Consider the following 19249-nt stretch of genomic DNA (forward strand, 5'->3'; position numbering starts at 1 on the left):
AAAGTCAAACATCCTGACGCCATGTCAAAAGATCACGAACTGCCGCTTACCACTAGGGGCGCTGCGCCGCTGCTGTCCTGGCCCGCTGTGGACGACTTCGGCACGTTCCGTGCGTGTTCGGCAATGTTCGTTTTTCCAAGATGGCGGACATGAAGGAAGTGGCTGTATAAAGTCCTTCGTGGTGTCGTTACAGAATCCCTCCACCTCCCAAATACAGAGAATTCAACCAGAGATGCACAAATTAGTACCAGTGCAACCAGTTTAGTGAAACCAATGCTACCATTTCATGAATAAATGTTCTTTAATCTTGGAATATAAAAGGAATTATGTTAAAAATGACAAAAAGAAAAGAAATGAAAATGTATCCGTGGTTAATACATGTGGCTCCCTGAAGAACATTCTATGTAATATAAATATTCAATTCCATTATTAGCTCATTTAAACACTACAGCTCTTAACTCCTGGCTAAAAAGGACTAAAACAGCATTTTAAAAAAAGAAAGAAAAGGACTACAATTACTTAAAGGAGAGACAAAAGCTTAAAAATGAGGGGGAAACATTCACAACTGCTTAAAAGAGGTCAAATGTTTAAAAAGCTCAAATGTTCAAAATTGTTGAATATCCATCTGTCAATCAATCTATATATATATATATATATATATATATATATATATATATATACAGTGAAGAAAATAAGTATTTGAACACCCTGCTATTTTGCAAGTTCTCCCACTTAGAAATCATGGAGGGTCTGAAATTTTCATGGTAGGTGCATGTCCACTGTATGAGAGATAACCTAAAAAGAAAAATCCAGAAATCACAATCTATGATTTTTTTAACAATTTATTCGTGTGATACAGCTGAAAATAAGTATTTGAACGCCTGTCTATCAGCTAGAATTCTGACCCTCAAAGACCTGTTAGTCTGCCTTTAAAAGTCCTCCTCCACTCCACTGTATTATCCTGAATCAGATGCACCTGTGTGAGGTCGTTAGCTGCATAAAGACACCTGTCCACCCCATACAATCAGTAAGACCCAAACATTCAGCATGGCTAAGAGCAAAGAGCTGTCCAAAGACACCAGAGACAAAATTGTACAACTCCACAAGGCTGGAAAGGGCTACGGAGAAATTGCAAAGCAGCTTGGTGAAAAAAGGTCCACTGTTGGAGAAATCATTAGAAAATGGAAGAAGCTAAACATGACGGACAATCTCAATCGGAGTGGAGCCCCATGCAAGATATCACCTCGTGGGGTCTCAATGATGCTAAGAAAGGTGAGGAATCAGCCCAGGACTACACGGCAGGACTTGGTCAATGACCTGAAAAGAGCTGGGACCACTGTTTCCATGGTCACTGTTGGTAATACTCTAAGACGTCATGGTTTGAAATCATGCATGGCACGGAAGGTTCCCCTGCTTAAACCAGCACATGTTAAGGCCCGTCTTAAGTTTGCCAATGACCATTTGGATGATCCAGAGGAGTCATGGGAGAAAGTTTTGTGGTCAGATGAGACCAAGATTGACCTTTTTGGTCATAATTCCACTATGCGTGTTTGGAGGAAGAAGAATGATGCGTACCATCATTTTTCTGCTCATGGGACAGGACGACTGTACTGTATTAAGGAGAGGATGACTGCAGCCATGTATTGTGAGATTTTGGCCAAAAACCTCCTTCCCTCAGTCAGATCATTGAAGATGAGTCGTGGCTGGATCTTCCAACATGACAATGACCCAAAGCACACAGCCAGGAAAACCAAGGAGTGGCTTCGTAAGAAGCAGATCAAGGTTCTGGAGTGGCCGAGCCAGTCTCCAGACCTAAATCCAATTGAAAATCTTTGGAGGGAGCTGAAAGTCCGTGTTACTCAGCGACAGCCCAGAAACCTGACTGATCTAGAGAAGATCTGTGTGGAGGAGTGGGCCAAAATCCCTCCTGCAGTCTGTGCAAACCTGGTGAAGAACTACAGGAAACCTTTGACCTCTGTAATTGCAAACAAAGGCTACTCTACCAAATATTAACGTTGGTGTTCAAATACTTATTTTCAGCTGTATCACACGAATAAATTGTTAAAAAATCATAGATTGTGATTTCTGGATTTTTCTTTTTAGGTTATCTCTCATACAGTGGACATGCACCTACCATGGAAATTTCAGACCCCTCCATGATTGCTAAGTGGGAGAATATAGCAAAATAGCAGGGTGTTCAAATACTTATTTTCTTCACTGTATATATATATATATATATATAACTGGTAAAATGTGTTATTGAAATTTGACTTTTTTATGTACATGATTTATAAACCTTTCCTCCTGAAAGTTATTTTAATTCTCATTCATTGTGGAAGATACCAAATACATATTGCACTATAAGCTCTTGCTTTATTTATGTTGTGTTGTGAACACAGATTACAGTTACCAGTAAAACTGGACTACTTTTTGTTGCCCATTAATACCCTGCAGTGCAAAAACGTTTTTTGTGTGTGTGTGTGTGTGTGTGTGTGTGTGTGTGTGTGTGTGTGTGTGTGTGTGTGTGTGTGTGTGTGTGTGTGTGTGTGTGTGTGTGTGTGTGTGTGTGTGTGTGTGTGTGTGTGTGTGTGTGTGTGTGTGTGTGTGTGTGTGTGTGTGTGTTTTCAAGAAAAGTTTAATAAAACAAAAAAAATTCTAATTTATTTAATGGAGAAAATTTTTTTTTTTTTTTTAAATCAATAGATTTATTGAAAAAAGTAATCTGTATATTAATCAGTAGAAAAATAAGCCTGAGGATAATGTGACCATTTTAGATGCAAAAAGCCAATAATAACAGTAAATAAACCAAAACAACAGTTTGTGACACGTTAGAAAACCCGCTGGTTCGGGTCGGTATACCAGGAGAACGTCACGAAAGATGAACAAATTAATTTCACGTAAATCACAAATATTGCCATTTAAACTACACGGTTTGAGTTTTTTTTTAATTCCTTCACCTCTAATGCACTGCGATCTTCGGCCGTCGCAGACGAATGATAACAATCGTCACAATATCTTTGGTCTCAGCTCTAAATCGGAGTTCCTGGACGGCCGTTGTCATGGTTACGACCAAATGGACACAAAGACAAAACGCAAAAAAGTATGTTTTATATAAAGAAAATACCTCTCTTGGGGGATTTCTCTCCGAACACATAAACGCCACAAGGTGGACGGCTGCGTTCATGTTTCGCTAGTTTCTTTATCGTGAATGGCAGACGCGCGCGCGCTTTACGACGTTTAGTTCTCACGCAATCCCGTCGACTCACGTACGTGGTCGGCAGCGATCCGGCTTGTTTTCATCGCTCAGAGTTTTAGCTTCACGTTGCACAGGGTGGCGAGCTGTGGACTGATAAGATTGTTCAAATTGGGCATCAGACCAATTGTTTTTCTTGGCCGTCGGACTCGAGCGCCGCTTGAATAACATGTCGTCTGCAGCCATTTGAATGAATCATCACCGCAGACTCCAATGCAAATAGTGTGACGTTTACGGCCGGCGCGACTGTTTATTTAGAGGTTCAGCTCAAGATGGTTTACCTCGCTCAAATCACAAATAATGGAAATGAACTGCAGGAGCAGCGCAGAGAAACCATATCTAGTTTCAGCATTAACATTTGCAAGGAAAACCCAACGGAGGAGATTTGACTCAGAAAAAGTATACATGATGGAAATAACCTGAATCTACTGATGAGCCGTAACATTATGACCGCCAGAGAAATAACACAGAATATATCTTTTTCATGTGTTTTGTTGGAACGTGGAGCAAAATGAAGTAAACCTGCTTCCATACATTCAGAACCAAACATGCACAAGCTGCTTTTAGTTTTTGTGCATTAAATGTTCGGAACAATTAGACTTTATTACCTTCAGTTTCCTGTTCTTAGCTATTTATTTTATTTTACGTTTTAACATTCTTACTTTTTAGTATCATTTCTTGTTTCTGTCTTGCTTTCTTGTATAAGTGAGCTATTGACGATACTCATATATATATATTTATATACCAAAAAGAGGTGGGCCTTAGTGCATAGATAAAACGTCTGTTTTAAAATATGGATACTTAAATCATATGAAAAAAATAATGTAGAATAAATAAAAACAAACAAACATAAAAACAACTGATTGATTTACTCCAAGAATACAAATTTAGACATTCTACTAAAAGAAAAGCACAAAATCATAATTATTTCTTCAAATTACTGTTTGTTTGTTTATGTCTCAATGTTGTGATTGTTGATTTTGAAATTGTTTTCTTTTTCCTATTAACGTCTTGTTTTCGGTCCATTAGCAGAGATTTGAATGAAAAGACATTTTACTCTTGTTGAAAAGGTCACAAACAAAGTCTGGCTTAAAACAAACTAAACTAAACCCTGCATGCTCCGTCTCTCAGAATCTCATTTCAATAATTAGTTATATATATATATATATATATATAAAACCAGATTTGGTTTCTATTGATTTGGTATGCTGTGTTGAAGTAGGAAAAAAAAAATATATATATATATATATATATTAAAAATATATATATATATATATATTTTTTTTTTTATTTTTTTTTATTTTTCTACTTCAACACAACATACCAAATCAATAGAAACCAAATATATATATATATATATATATTTATATATATATATATATATATATATATATATATATATATATATATATATATATATATATCTTTTTTTTTTTTTTTCTACTTCAACACAACATACCAAATCAATAGAAACCAAATCTGGATGTTCCCTAACAGAACAGAACCAAAAATCAGACCTTACCATTTTCACAGAAAAATAAAGTTGAAAATTCTGAAATAAGCACATGAAAAACCATAAGTTTTTAAAAATAGAAACTAATCTCTTAAATTTAAAAAAAAAAAAAAAAAGGAATGTTGAAAGAGTTGGATTTTGGGTCTCGGTCTCTTATGGGTCTAAATCGCTTAATGTTTGGAGACAACTAAAAACAAACAAACTAATAAACAACAGATAAACTAATAAACAAACAAATAAATATATAAGAATTCCATGTATACATTTTCTTTAAGCCCTCCTTAAATAATCTCTGTATATTTTCTCTGTTATAATTTATAATTATTATGGTTTGTCAACAAAAGTACAAAAATAGTAAATATCAGTGGATGTAAGGTTGAAATACCACGATCACATCATCTCGATGTGAACAAGTTATTATATGACACTAATAGGGACATATTTTGATGGAATCTCTAAAAGAACTGAGTTATTTTGTCATAATCTGGTGGTTTGGGTCTTTTTAATGTCAGAGCTTCAGTGCAGCGATCTCTCATCCAATCCCTGTTATTTCAAAGTTCATCCTTCAACTGTCATGTTGACTCATTTGCATCATCCTATAAAACAACCTGGACCAGAGCAGAAGCAGACAAACACTGGAGAGGAGAGGGTCTGAGTAAATGAATATCTTCAGTGTTTCTCAGATTGTTGAGTTAAACCCTTTTCTATTGGCCTCTCTTGTTCTCTTGTTTGCAGCTGATAATCAACATGGGCGAGGCTCAGCTTCTCGTCGTGCTTCTGACCGGTGAGTTGGGAAGAATTCGTCTCACTGGATTGGAGGATTTTGTGTTCATCCAAGTTTGGACCTCATTTGTAAAGGATTGGCTTCCAGTGCTGGTTGTGGGGAACAAATCTTACTGTACTGAGACTGGAGCTTTGTTTTTACTGCAGCTGAAATGTAAAAAATAAATAAATAATAATAATTATATATATATATATATATATATATATATCTCAAAAAGAGATAGGCCCTAGTGCATAGATAAAATGTCTGTTTCAGATTATGAAAATTAAAATATATATAAATTATTTAATTGAATTAATAGTTGAATTTAAAAAAAATATATATATATATATATATCTTTATTCTTTTTATTTTATTTAAATTGCAGCTAAAGCTAAGATCAAGTCTCAGTCCAGTTAAAGTTTTATATATATATTTTGGTTTTTATAAATGATATTTGATTATAGAATTATTAAATTCTACGCCCTTAAAATGTTTGAACCAGTTTCATACATTTATGGTCGGAGATTCCTGAAAGTATTTCTTTCAGATCCTGATTCTAAACGCTGAGCGTGGTAATAAACAATTGTATTTCTGCTTTATAATTTGATTAAAAACAAATTTATTATATTTGTTTCATCATTAAAAAAAACCAAAAAAACAAAGCGGCTCCCACATTCATACATGTTTCCTTCACTCTTCAGGTTCCCTTGTTTCTACCGAGTTCTTATTTTTCAAAGAGCCGAAGACGTGGGATGAAGCGTATGACTTCTGCCTCCTGAACCACCGCGGCATGGCCCAGATCCTGAATGAGGAGGCCGCCACTGCAATGACGAAGACTCCCACTGGGGGGTACACTGGGAGCGCCTGGCTGGGACTCTATGAGAACTACTCAGACTGGAACTGGGTGGACGGAACGCAATCCCCGTACTTCAACTGGTCGTCTGATCATGTGACCAAGGGCACTGAGCTGTGTGTGTTCATGACAGTAAAAGGAACCTGGATCAGCTCCGTCTGCACTGAGAAGAAACCTTCGATTTGCTATGACGGTGAGTTCAAAACGGGCACGGCGTGAAATTCAAGGCTCTTGTTCACACAACAACGTTTTCGGGTGAAAACACAAAACTGTCGTCGTGTTTTGGAGGTTCGTTTTACGTGACGGCGGTGCTCGGAGCCACGGGAAACACGGTGGTTAACGCAAGCTTTTCCAAAAACGCTGCCACTGCACACGCACAGCGGTCGAGTGAATAGTTCTGGGAGATGGACAATAACAACGTTTGATTCCAGAGTGTCCGGGGACTTGGTAGTTTTATAGTGCAACGTTTCAAAAATGATGACCATTTACACGGAAATGCTGAAAACGAGGTTGTTTTCATGTTGGGCCACTAGTGGGTGCTATGGTTTGTTTTTGTGATGAAACGCACACACACACACATGCACGCAGATAACAAAATGCTATAAACGTTAACAGTGGCGAGAACACGGACATTGATATTGACAGACGATAAGGTTGGACTGTTATTTCGGGAGATTCTCAACTAATAAACTAGTGAATCCCAGGAGAATCTGGATTGTTATCGTTGTTGGACCATTGTCGCGTGAACGGAACGTCATTATGTCTGTTTTCTCTTGAAAATGTAGTTTAATCGGACCCTGGTAGAGCCCAAAATGTGACAACCACACGAATTGTTGTGAAATAAAATGTAATAAAACCTGATACGCAATAACTGGTTGATAATGTAAAAAGACGTAACAAGAATTTAAATGCGATCTTAAAATGTTTACTGTTATACATTACTTTGTACTGATGATTGGAGAAGTAGATTACATTATATTATATATATATATTATAGAGAACATAAGACTATAAATGACTTGGACAACAGCAATCCTACATAAATACCATAAACTGTATATAGATTAATGTCTAAACAAATAGTCCAAACTTTTAGAACTCTTGATTTCAGTGTTATTCAAATTGAAGCAGTTCAAGTCCAAACCATGAATCACTGACTCACTTTATGATGTAATAAAATTATTACAGTATTAGGAGAAATATTTTGCCTGTCCCACAATGTAATATTAAAAGTTTGTAAGTTTTGGACTCAGTTTTGTTAAATTATCGACCAGTTATTACATTTTGGGGTTTATTAAATTTTTTTCAAATTAATTTATTAAAAAGGTTTTAATACATTTTGGGGTTTTTTACATTTTTATTTAATACATTTCAGGTTTTACTACATTTCTATTGATAACATTTCAGGTGGTTGTTTCATATCGGGCTCTAACAGGACCTGAAGCCGGCTATAAACTGTCTGAATCATATAAAGCGATCTCACAGTGCGACGTAGGACCACCGGTTCAGAACCACGACCAAAGATATCGCCACAATTCTCGTGCCATCTTTTGTCTGCGACAGTTTCTGTGTGGGCTTTCCGGGCCTGGCACCCTGATGACAAAAACGTATCATCATTTTGAATCACAGACAGCAACTGACCTGCAGTTTGTCACAGAAAGTACAATTACTGAGATTTTTTCATGCCATGTGACCTCCTCATCTGAACAGGTGTGAAGAACGAAATCGCCAAGATTGAGTCTAACTTAAGCTGGACCGACGCCGTGAGGGTGTGTGAGGAAAATGCTTCAGTTCTGGCCGTAATTAGGAATGGAGAAATTAATTCTGAAGTCAAGACGCACCTGTCCAGCGCAGAAACATGGATTGGCCTCAGCAGGCCCCCCCTCTGGTACTGGTTAGATACCGGTGAGGCCCTTGGGAATTATCACTTGTGGAATCCTAAGGAACCCATCTCCCCGACCAAGAGCCTCGGTCCGGAGGAACAGGGCTGTGCAGTTGTATCGCTGGCATCAGGAATGTGGAGCAGAGAGCCATGCATCCAGAAACACCCATTTTTCTGTTCCAAAGGTATGAATCACTAAAACCTTTTCCACCTTTAAAAACCTCAAACTCAAATTCCTTTTTGATACACATTATGTTCAATATTTGCTAAAGGCTTCATCATTGTTTATATTTGCAATAGTCTTTTTTTTTATTTGGAAAAGAAACTAAAAATTCTGAAAACAAATGGTTTCATTTGAAATCTAAGATTATATACGATATATATATATATATATATATATATATATATATATATATATATATATATATATATATATATATTTAACATTTTTGAGATTTTTGAAAACATTACCATTATATCACAGCAAATGATGAAAGCCTTGTGTTTGGTTCAGTTTCATACTCAGACTACTTTCACTACTTTCAGACTAAACAGACAATACAGCTTTACCGAATAAACTTTAAGGAAATGTGATTTAATTATCTGTGTAATGCCTGATTAATTGATTTAGCAGAAAGGGAATTTCACAGAAAGTTTTAAATAATTTCTGGAATTAATCTATAAAAAGAATAAATTGTATTCGTTAATAGAGTGCTTAAGAATATTTATATGTTAGTATAAATCTGCTCACTTCTTAATGTTTGTGTTTTTGCTTTGGAAACGTTTCGCGTTTAGGCGGCAACATTTGAAAAACGTTTGTTTACAAGGAAACGACAGAATTGCTGAAAATGATGTAGTTAGCGCACCAGGCCACTAGTGGGTGCTGTTGTTGGTTTTTGTAAAGGAACCACACACATGTGCGCAGAGAACTAAGTGCTCTAAACATTAACAACGGGAGAACACGGGACATTCGTATTGCCAGACGACGAAGTTTTGTTGTTATTATAATGACTGTCAGAATAAAAGTCCCAGGAGAATCTGGAGTCATGACACTCTGGAGGCAAACATTGCTAATATTGTCGACCTACTGAGCATGTGCAGAAGAACTATTTACTGAGGTCATGGGGCACATGTGGAATAGCAGCGTTTCAGAAAAATTAAATTTTTTCACGTTTCCTTGGAGGCGGAGCTTTTTTCAAAGAGTTCTACCGCGGTGTAAACAGACACCGACAACGTGAGAAAAGTTTCTCGTTTCCACTTAAAAACGTTGTCGTGTGAACGGGACTCGATGACGTTAAATTCCAGCGGAGACGAGTCTGGAGACGAGTCTGGAGACGACGAAGAACCTGGTGAGGATAACGATCCGATCCGACGCCAACATGGAGGATCCAGTCCTCCGTGACAACCTCAAGCAACAGGTGTGTGTGTGTGTGTGTGTGTGTGTGTGTGTGTGTGTGTGTGTGTGTGTGTGTGTGTGTGTTCATAAAAACGAATAGAAGAGAAATTAAACTCTCATCTTTGTGTTTCGGTAGCTGCACTCAGCAGTTGCTAAGAGCGGTTTGTCTGGAATCAGGATGAGCTGGTCCAAACTGCCAGAGGAGACGCAGGAAAAGACAACTGTCAAAGGTATTTTCTAAAACTATCTAGAAATGTTTTCACATCAAACTTTCCCCACGGGTCCGTGTACGTTTAAGGTGTGTCGCGCCGCATTATGGAATAACGGTGCAATATGTATTATACGCATTTTCTATTAAACTTTTCCTCATTTTCTAATAACTCTAATAAGTTATTTCAAAATATAGGTGTCCTACTTTTTTTTTTTTTATGAAAATGTAATAATTTGGTGCATTACGTAATAAATTTAGCCCTTTATCCATAGACATGGTTCTTTGTTCAATAATGAGAAAACTAAAATTCAGTTGCTCTAGAATCATATGTCATTCTTTGCTTTTGCTCACGTCCTGCCAACATAATGGTAGAATGAAGGGATCTAAATCAGGTTGAACTTTTTAAATCAACTACTATTGCTGGATTTTAAAGTTACAAGACAATCAGTATTTCCACCAGACATTTCTTTTTTCTCTTGTCAATAAAACCAGATTGTAATAAAACCAGAATGTAAATGAAACTAGATTGTAACTGAAACCATGTAAGTGTTATTTTGCAATTCTTTTTTGAGGTTTCTTTCAAAACATTCTAAAATGCTTTGAAAGATGAATTGATGTTGTTTGACAATATACCTGATAAACCTTTTGTTTTCACTAAACTCAGACTAACTATCATTTCCAGTAAGCCAGCCCCAAAAATATATTCATTTTCTAGAAGGTACTAATGAAGCTTCTGCTTGTATTTGTTTACAAGTATGTTAATAAAAGAGTCTTAATAAGGCTCTCTATTCGCTAGCTGTTTAAAAAAACTATAATGTTTCACCACTAGAGGGCTCTCTATTCACTAGCTGTTTAAAAGAACTATAGTGTTTCACCACTAGGGGGCTCTCTATTCACTAGCTGTTTAAAAGAACTATAATGTTTCACCACTAGAGGGCTCTCTATTCACTAGCTGTTTAAAAGAACTATGATGTTTCACCACTAGAGGGCTCTCTATTCACGAGCTGTTTAAAAGAACTATGATGTTTCACCACTAGGGGGCTCTCTATTCACTAGCTGTTTAAAAGAACTATAATGTTTCACCATTAGGGGGCTCTCTATTCACGAGCTGTTTAAAAGAACTATAATGTTTCACCATTAGGGGGCTCTCTATTCACTAGCTGTTTAAAAGAACTATAATGTTTCACCATTAGGGGGCTCTCTATTCACTAGCTGTTTAAAAGAACTATAATGTTTCACCACTAGGGGGCTCTCTCAATCTAAAAAAAAGTCCAGATTGTTGTAATGTGGTTTATAAACAAACTGTATCTAAACGAAGTTAACATTGGCTGAAAATAAATAATAATAAAAAGCCCCACTTAAGGAATTTACCAGGAGCCGCTGATTTGCAATGACAATAGAAACACGGAGAAAAACACTTGTACTGGTTGTAACAGTTTTGTCTTTCTGTTCAGACGAGTGTTGAAGCCGTGAGGACGTCTTCCAGAACGTGACGCCACATCGTCCTTCACACGGAGACTCTTTCCTGCCTTGTTGTCCATGAAATGATACTTAACTACAATTAGTTGATTCTACTTTCGAGTGTTTGACGTGATGATCGGAGCGGTTTACTGTGGAAATATTCACGACATGTTAGTGGTTTACTGGTGATCCTGAGTGAAAGAGTAACTTCTTTGGCTCAAGAACTATGAATATTTCACTTTCACTGCATATTACTAAACAGTGTGTCTCGTCATTGTTTTCTGTCATTATCTCTTTTTTTCTAGCAATTTTCACTATTGCATAATACTCCAGATTTTTTTTTTAATTAAATACATCAATTTAAACTCACACATTTCACCCAAAGTCTTTTTCCCCACAATCAACCTATTTGATGTAAAATCACAAACGAGTAGTTTTGATGTTGACGTTTGCAGTTGGCCGTTTGTTTTTGTTTGAAACAAATAAAAAACAAAGCAACGGGGAAAGAAAGACGCCCATGATGATCACTGATTCTCTGTGAGTTTGGCGAAATGGAAACGTGAAACTGAGCTGTAAAAGATAAGAAAAAAGAAAAGTAAAACATTTTATAAAAATGGATGCCAAGCACCAGGGCTAGCTGTCCTTTATTATAATATTTTTTATATTTCGTAATGATTAGTTTCTCACTTGTGTTATTTACATTGTAAGCACAAACGACAGATGAAATAATCCAACAGAAATGTAAAGTACTGAACTAACATTTATGGTTTCCAGGGAGTCTAAAGTTATCGTGAACATTCATCATTCCTTTTACATTCAATCTGATTTTAATACCATAATCTGGCTCTATTCAATATCAGATTAAGATTAAATTCTATTGATAACTAAGATATGCAAATTCAAAACATAAAAAAAAAAGAAATATATAATTCCATAATGGGTAAATGACTGCAAGCACTGTTGTTGTGTAAACAAACACCAAAAAAACACAATGGAAGTTTTCTCTTTTCACTGAAAACCTTCTTCTCATGTCTTCATTCTTTCTGTCAAACATCCCAGATTAACGTTCTCAGGGTTGTTTAATCTCTGATACGTTCCATCCCAGCTTGAAGTCGGTTATGCTCTGATTCCTCAACAACGTTTCCAGCTGAAAAGAAACAAACGCAGCAATTTTAAACTTCACAGCTTTTCATCATGAACTGTGGTTTCCCTGGAGAACACGACTTGATCATTGTTTGAAAGTACTTTCTTTCATTTCGCAGGTTTCCTGTGGTTTTGAAAAGGTGATTAAAATATTTTCACATTTTTCTCGCAGAGACCATGAAACCTTATTGTCCAATCAGCTTTAAGTCCAGTCGACCAGGCCGTTCTTCTTCTTGAGCCCTTTAAGGTCGTTTTCTCCCTCCTCACTCGAACATTCTCCCACGTGCTGCGCCGCCATTTTGAACTCAGGGATTCACAGGGTGCGTCCTAATAGTCCCTCCTATTTCCTAATAGTCCTTCCTATCTCCTAATAGTCCCTCCTATTTCCTAATGGTCCCTCCTATCTCCAAATAGTCCTTCCTATCTCCTAATAGTCCCTCCTATTTCCTAATGGTCCCTCCTATCTCCAAATAGTCCTTCCTATCTCCTAACAGTCCCTCCTATCACTTAACGGTCCCTCCTATCTCCAAATAGTCCTTCCTATCTCCAAATAGTCCTTCCTATCTCCTAACGGTCCCTCCTATCTCCTAATAGTCCTTCCTATCTCCAAATAGTCCCTCCTATCTCCTAATGGTCCCTCCTATCTCCAAATAGTCCTTCCTATCTCCAAATAGTCCCTCCTATTTCCTAATGGTCCCTCCTATCTCCAAATAGTCCTTCCTATCTCCAAACAGTCCTTCCTATCTCCTAATAGTCCCTCCTATTTCCTAATGGTCCCTCCTATCTCCAAATAGTCCTTCCTATCTCCTAATAGTCCCTCCTATCGCCTAACGGTCCCTCCTATCTCCTAACAGTCCCTCCTATCACCTAACGGTCCCTCCTATCTCCAAATAGTCCTTCCTATCTCCAAATAGTCCCTCCTATCTCCTAACGGTCCCTCCTATCTCCTAACAGTCCCTCCTATCACCTAACGGTCCCTCCTATCTCCTAATAGTCCCTCCTATCTCCAAATAGTCCTTCCTATCTCCTAATAGTCCCTCCTATCTCCTAATAGTCCCTCCTATATCTTAACAGTCCCTCCTATCTCCTAACAGTCCCAGAGGTGGCCATGATAAGGAGCGTTGGAATTCTCTATAAGCTAAGGAAAGGAAGGCCCCCTTGAGGAAAGGAGGATAACTGCAGGTCAAGAATCCTCGACTGTGATTGGCCCAGAGAGGAGTGGAAGTGGGTCAAAGGTCACAGGAAGTGCCCCGAAGAAGGCCCGCCTTTCTGGGATAAAAGTCACTCTTCTCTATTGTCCTAAATGTGGAGAGGAAGTAATGGAAACAGAAAATGTGCTGAACGAAATGAGAGAACTGAGATTTCCACCTGTTGGGTAATCTGGACGTGGACGGCTAGATCCGACGGATCCAAATCGGTGTGAATCGTCATGTGTATGAATCTTTTTATCACTTTCAGAGCTGGACAATCACACACAAAAACAAGAAAACAAATATTACCGCCAGCAGAATTTTAACGGGGAAATGTGCATATTGAACACTCTGTACCTCCATGACAGAGAAAGGTATACTCTAGACTACAATCTGCATCGCTCCATTTCTGGGTCTCGTCCTCATTCACACAGGACTGTTTCCCCTGGGCGTTGTCTGGTTGGTTGCTTCTCCAGTTGGTAAAGCCGACAGACTTTCCATTAGACCACGTCCACGGTTTCCGGAACAATCCGAACCACACTGGACTCTGTAGCGCGACCAACACTATTTCCTCTTTGTCTTCAATCGTGTGAATCATGGCCAGATCCGTGTAGTTCCTCCTGCAGTAAGACACTGCCTCCTTCCACGTCGCTGTCTGGTTGATCCAGATGTAGGATTTGCTTTGGCCGGGAGGATTTGAAGGTGCTTGTAGAAAGAAAAATACAGCAATTGAGACATGATTTGATGAGGTGTTCAGAAAATTTCCAGACATTGTTAGTTTCGAGCTGCATGTTTCTTTTTAATTGTTCTATTTTTCTTTTTTTCCACTTGTTAATCCCTGGCTCACTTTTCTAAGGTGTATATCCGCAATTCAGTTTGGCTTTCAAAATCGTCCCAATAAGATATAAAATAGGGGCAATCGCAGAATACATGAAAAAATGAGTAGCTTTAATTTCACCACACAGTCTCCAACATCTCCCATCTTGAGATGGTGACTGGTGTCCTTCCTGATGCAACCCGAGCCGTTTGGGGTTCAAGTTCTTGTGCACAGTGTTCACCCTTCAGATGTTGGATTTGACCCATCAAGTCTCAGTCACGCCTCACTAACCTGTGCGCCGCCACGGCCCCAAACGGAAGTGATTGTTTGGTTTGACCCATTAGTTTGGACGAGATGCCCCTTCTGTGTCCCTCAACCCCGAGGCACCCCGTCAACACCAAACAACGTTTTTAAGTGAAAACGGAAAATTTGAGTTGCATCTTGTGTGTCCCTTTACACAACAATCGTCCTCAGAGCCACTGAAAACACAACAGGTCCCAAGGTGGAACTTTTCAAAAATACTCTGACTCCACCTCCATGGAAACAGCCATTGCATGTGGCCAGGTACCTGCTGATCCCTCACCTGGCGGCTTGTTCTGCTGCAGCTTTTCAGTGCGTCCCAATAATCCCTCGTTTCTCCTTTCCATTCCACTTTTTTTTTAATAAAATCATATTTCTCCTTAACCCCTGGATGATGTCACAGGGTTAAGGAAAGGTGTTAGGAAAGGAGATAGGAGGGACAAACGCCAGTTTGTTATTTTAATTTGAGTTGGAGATCACCGGTAGTTCAGTTTTTTCGGGTTCAGTCTAAAACATAGTTTGAGGGAAGTGCAGGGCGTCGCGGCCACAGAGTGGCCCGAAAATATCCGGTCCGATCACGTTCACACGGCAGGTCGCGTTTGAAATGATAACACAAAAATAAAAATCGGATCCCAGCAAAAAAAATCGGAATTGAGCATCGAGACCTGCGGTGTGGACGGAGCCTTAATGGGAGTCAGGGGCAGTGGGATTCAAACCCTTACCTTCATATTCAAAGCTTGGTTCTCCTTCCACCGGGTAACTACTGTCCTCTTCAACACCACAGGAAAAGAAAAAATACTTATTTTTAAGCCATTGATGTGTGTGTGTGTGTGTGTGTGTGTGTGTGTGTGTGTGTGTGTGTGTGTGTGTGTGTGTGTGTGTGTGTGTGTGTGTGTGTGTGTGTGTGTGTGTGTGTGTGTGTGTGTGTGTGTGTGTGTGTAGATAGTTTCTTACCAATGTAACAAATGAATGTGTACTTCAGATTACAATTTTGATCTGCCCACGTCCCGTCAGGAAACATCATTACACAGGTCTCTAATGCGCCCTGGAAATCCGGTTCATCCGACCTCCAGTTTTCGTAACCACCTCCGTTTATGATTAGAGTTGCTGACCATACCCAGGAGTTGTAGTTATTACCCATGGTTTCTCTCCAAGAAACCGGATCATCTCTCAGTCCGATCCACACATATGACCCAGATATCTCATCTGTCTTTGCAGCAGCTAAGTCCTCCGAACTCTGAAGGATTGCCAGGTCAGTGTACTTCAGTCTGCAGTAGTGCTGAGCATCCAGCCAGCTCCTGGTCAAGTTCACATAGTGGTACTGGCGGTGAGAGCAGGAAGTGAGGCCCAACCCTGTTGGTTGAAGATTAAAAAAGTATATATATTTTGGTTAGTTAAAACAGTACTAATCGTCCCCAAATCTGGACTGACGCCCCAGAAGTGAAGACAGTCTGTCCTCTCTCTCCCTGGATGGTTTCAGTTTTTAAAAAGTGTGTTGCTCCAACCAGCCAATCAGACATCGAACCGTCGCTCATGCAGCTCCTATGATCCAATATTCAAATGGAGAAAAATCAAGGAGAAACTAGAAACCTTAATTCTAATGTTTCTGGCCCAACGAGACACATGTGGAAGTGTTTTATAGCTGAATACTATCACTCTTTTAAACCATATTTTTGGCATGCAGGAAAATAAATCATAACCCGACAAGGCTTTGGAGAAAAATTAATATCGGGATGTTCATTGGACTTCCTGTTCCAAGGTTGGCAGTTCGATGGCTAATTTCTTCCTCTCAATGTGTTGAAGTGTCCACGTATAAAACACTGAGCGTGAGAGGCCTTTGGAGCTGTCACCATTATTCTGCCAGAAAACGGGTGAATGATTCACATTTAAAGCAGGAAAATGTCCCAACAATTCATATCAAATTTGTTTATCAGACCTGGGGCATCGTTTATAAAAAGTCGCCGGTACACATCGAGACGGGTCCTGGAAGATGCGTACCGGTACGCCAGCTTTGGACGTTGGGTAAATTGTGGAGACGGAGGAAGGTGGCGGTGCAGATGGTGAGGTGGAGGACTCAAGCCAGATTCATCTCGTACATTTAATGGAATCACAGTTCAGACTTATTGATCCACGGAATCAACCTGCAAGTGTTTCTAGATGTTCCTTTAATGAGCCGTGAGGCCGGACGCTCAACGTGCAGCACCATGACTGTTGTTACTATTTCGCTCTTTTCCGCCATGATTTAGCGTCAGATGATCGACCAGCGGGCTGATTGAGATGTAAAAGTATTCCTGAGGTACTTTGCGTTGACCTTTGATGGTAGAATGTGGGTGTAGAGGGCGGGATATGAGATGTGCAACCTTCCAGCTGGACTGTGGATGATCGACCAGCGGGCTGATTGAGATGTAAAAGTATTCCTGAGGTACTTTGCGTTGACCTTTGATGGTAGAATGTGGGTGTAGAGGGCGGGATATGAGATGTGCAACCTTCCAGCTGGACTGTGAAAGGAAAGTGTGCGTACGCACAGCTTTAGAAATTCTGTTATTTTTTTGCCGCACTCCATTTTCAGCTTTTGGGTGCACGTACACTTTTAGTATGGGTCCTACTTTATGTTTTATAGATGAGGCCCCTGGACTTTAACACATCCTATCACTACAAACTAATTTCATTCAACCTTTTTCATAAAACATACTGCACAGTAACTTTTGAAAAGACAATTAGAACCTACAGAAAAGAATCCCTGTTCTTTACCCAAACCAGGGTTTGTTTCCTCCGGATACTGCAGGTTTCTTCCCGTTTTTCCTTTCCCACCATCTCCTCTACTTGTTCTTGTGGAATTGTTCAGTTTTTCTCTGTAAAAGTACCTTCAATGACTTCTCTAATTGGCGCCACGGAACTAAAGTTGAATTGAAATTGAATTGCTGTGCTAATGCATCGGTGAGTCACGCCGAAGCAAACATTTCTGATACGTGATTATCAAACGTCCGTCTTACCACAAAGAAGGAATCCCACAAGAACTCTGTAATCCATTGATCAATTTACTGAAACACAAAAAAAAAAAAAAACGAGAATAAAATCATCGGACACAAGTTCCCAAACGACGAAGCAGAATCCAGCCGGGATTGATAGTCTCATCTGTCCAGATAATCTGGAAGAGTTTAACTCTTTGTTCAATATGTGACTAACTAAAGATTTAACAAAAAAACCTGCAAATACTCACATGTCGAGATCCAACCCGAGTCTCTTTTACCTTTACAGCAAATTTTGAAATGCTTAGAAACTCTTCCCATTTGGCCCTGAAGCTGTCTGCTGGTCCTGCTGTGGTGCAGAGGCAGCGCCGCCGCGCTATATTGTCAAAGGACTATATTTAAATAGTCAAATGAGGATATTACACGTAGGCACACTAAGATCTTGAATCAAACCGTGATGTTAAATAATTTGCATGAGAATAAAATCAAGGAAAATCATTGATAAGACTTTGCTGGTGGCATTTATTCAAACACAGCAAACTGATTTGTAGGTGACAGTGGAATTCAGCATGTTTCACACAGCGACCTGGCTATTTGAATGGTTCCCTTTTTATTTATTGATTTTTTTCCTCATGGGGACCTAAACCTGATTTCATTCACACAGTCACACACACATTCATGCATCAATTGCAGCCGCTGTCCTGCAAGAAGCTCAGCCTCCATTGGAAGCGGTTTAATGAATCTAAACTGCTCGTTTCTCTCAGATGGACATTAAGATGGTAAAAACACTTTTTCCCCCGGATATGGTCCTTCTGGGTGGGATGGCGTTATATCCTACAAATATGGTCATTTCCAGTGTGTTTCTATCTACAGGATAATTTTGTTATAACCAGTAGTTATATACAGTCAATGATTGTTAGGAACACTGGTCTCGCACCAGGATACCGTTGTGTTGGGATTCAGCTTTTTAGGCAGTTTGGCTATTGATAATGATTTATGATTATCAAAGATACTTAGCAAGTTTTATAAAAAAAATTTTTTTTAAGGAATCTCATATGCATCAGATAACTTTGGGACACCACCTGCTTAACAAGAAATGATAGCCAGCTTGTTTATATGAGTCTAAAATATAATAAAATATTCATTTTGGAATTTGAATTAATAGTTAAGTTCTTGACAATTACCAAAGTTAATAGTGAAGCCTAGTTAATAGTGAAGTTTGGAAAAACAAACACCTCAAATCCAACACTAAGATCAGTGTGTACAAAGCAGTTGTTCTTACCACCCTTCTCCACGGTTCAGAAGCCTGGGTTCCATACCGCAGCCACATCAGTCTCCTTGAACGTTTCCATCAGCGATGCCTGCGCACCATTCTAAACATCCACTGGAAGGACTATGTAACCAACACCAAGGTCCTGGAACGTGCAGGAGTAAGCAGCATCGAAGCCATGCTTCTAAAATCACAGCTTCGCTGGGCCGGACATATAGCTAGAAT

At 38.9% G+C, this 19249-nt stretch overlaps 2 protein-coding genes across 3 annotated transcripts; one reads left to right on the forward strand and one right to left on the reverse strand.

The window, feature by feature from the left end:
- Positions 1-5392: 5392 nt before the first annotated feature.
- LOC308114695 (macrophage mannose receptor 1-like) lies at positions 5393-11838 on the forward strand. 2 transcript variants are annotated; one of them, XR_013935629.1, is made up of 6 exons: positions 5393-5550; positions 6234-6578; positions 8096-8452; positions 9583-9685; positions 9800-9893; positions 11329-11838. XR_013935629.1 is itself a non-coding variant. In XM_080471785.1 (6 exons), the coding sequence occupies exons 1-6, from the start codon at positions 5514-5516 to the stop codon at positions 11337-11339; spliced, it is 957 nt and encodes a 318-aa protein (XP_080327911.1). In that variant the 5' UTR covers positions 5393-5513; the 3' UTR covers positions 11340-11838. The 2 variants fall into 2 exon arrangements, 1 of the variants encoding a protein (XP_080327911.1); XM_080471785.1 differs by having other exon boundaries at positions 9573-9685.
- Positions 11839-11942: 104 nt separating this feature from the next.
- Positions 11943-18110, reverse strand: LOC308114071 (macrophage mannose receptor 1-like). The gene is made up of 7 exons (XM_080470710.1): positions 18006-18110; positions 17779-17826; positions 15740-16138; positions 15508-15555; positions 14026-14373; positions 13847-13938; positions 11943-12482 (listed from the first exon to the last, which is right to left on the reverse strand). Exons 2-7 carry the CDS (start codon positions 17813-17815, stop codon positions 12405-12407), a joined length of 1002 nt encoding a protein of 333 aa, XP_080326836.1. The 5' UTR covers positions 17816-17826; positions 18006-18110; the 3' UTR covers positions 11943-12404.
- Positions 18111-19249: the final 1139 nt, after the last annotated feature.

This window comes from Lipophrys pholis (assembly GCF_963383615.2).
Source record: "Lipophrys pholis genome assembly, chromosome: 9".
In the NCBI taxonomy this organism is placed as follows: Eukaryota; Metazoa; Chordata; class Actinopteri; order Blenniiformes; family Blenniidae; genus Lipophrys; species Lipophrys pholis.

Coding starts and splice junctions, on each gene's coding strand:
- LOC308114695 (XM_080471785.1), top strand. CDS start 5,514: ATGGGCGAGGCTCAGCTTCTCGTCGTGCTTCTGACCG. Junction 5,551..6,233: donor TCTCGTCGTGCTTCTGACCG/GTGAGTTGGGAA, acceptor TTCACTCTTCAG/GTTCCCTTGTTTCTACCGAG. Junction 8,453..9,572: donor CCCATTTTTCTGTTCCAAAG/GTATGAATCACT, acceptor GTTAAATTCCAG/CGGAGACGAGTCTGGAGACG.
- LOC308114071 (XM_080470710.1), bottom strand. CDS start 17,815: ATGGATTACAGAGTTCTTGTGGGATTCCTTCTTTGTG. Junction 15,556..15,739: donor CACATTCATTTGTTACATTG/GTAAGAAACTAT, acceptor GTGGTGTTGAAG/AGGACAGTAGTTACCCGGTG. Junction 13,939..14,025: donor TACCTTTCTCTGTCATGGAG/GTACAGAGTGTT, acceptor GTGATTGTCCAG/CTCTGAAAGTGATAAAAAGA.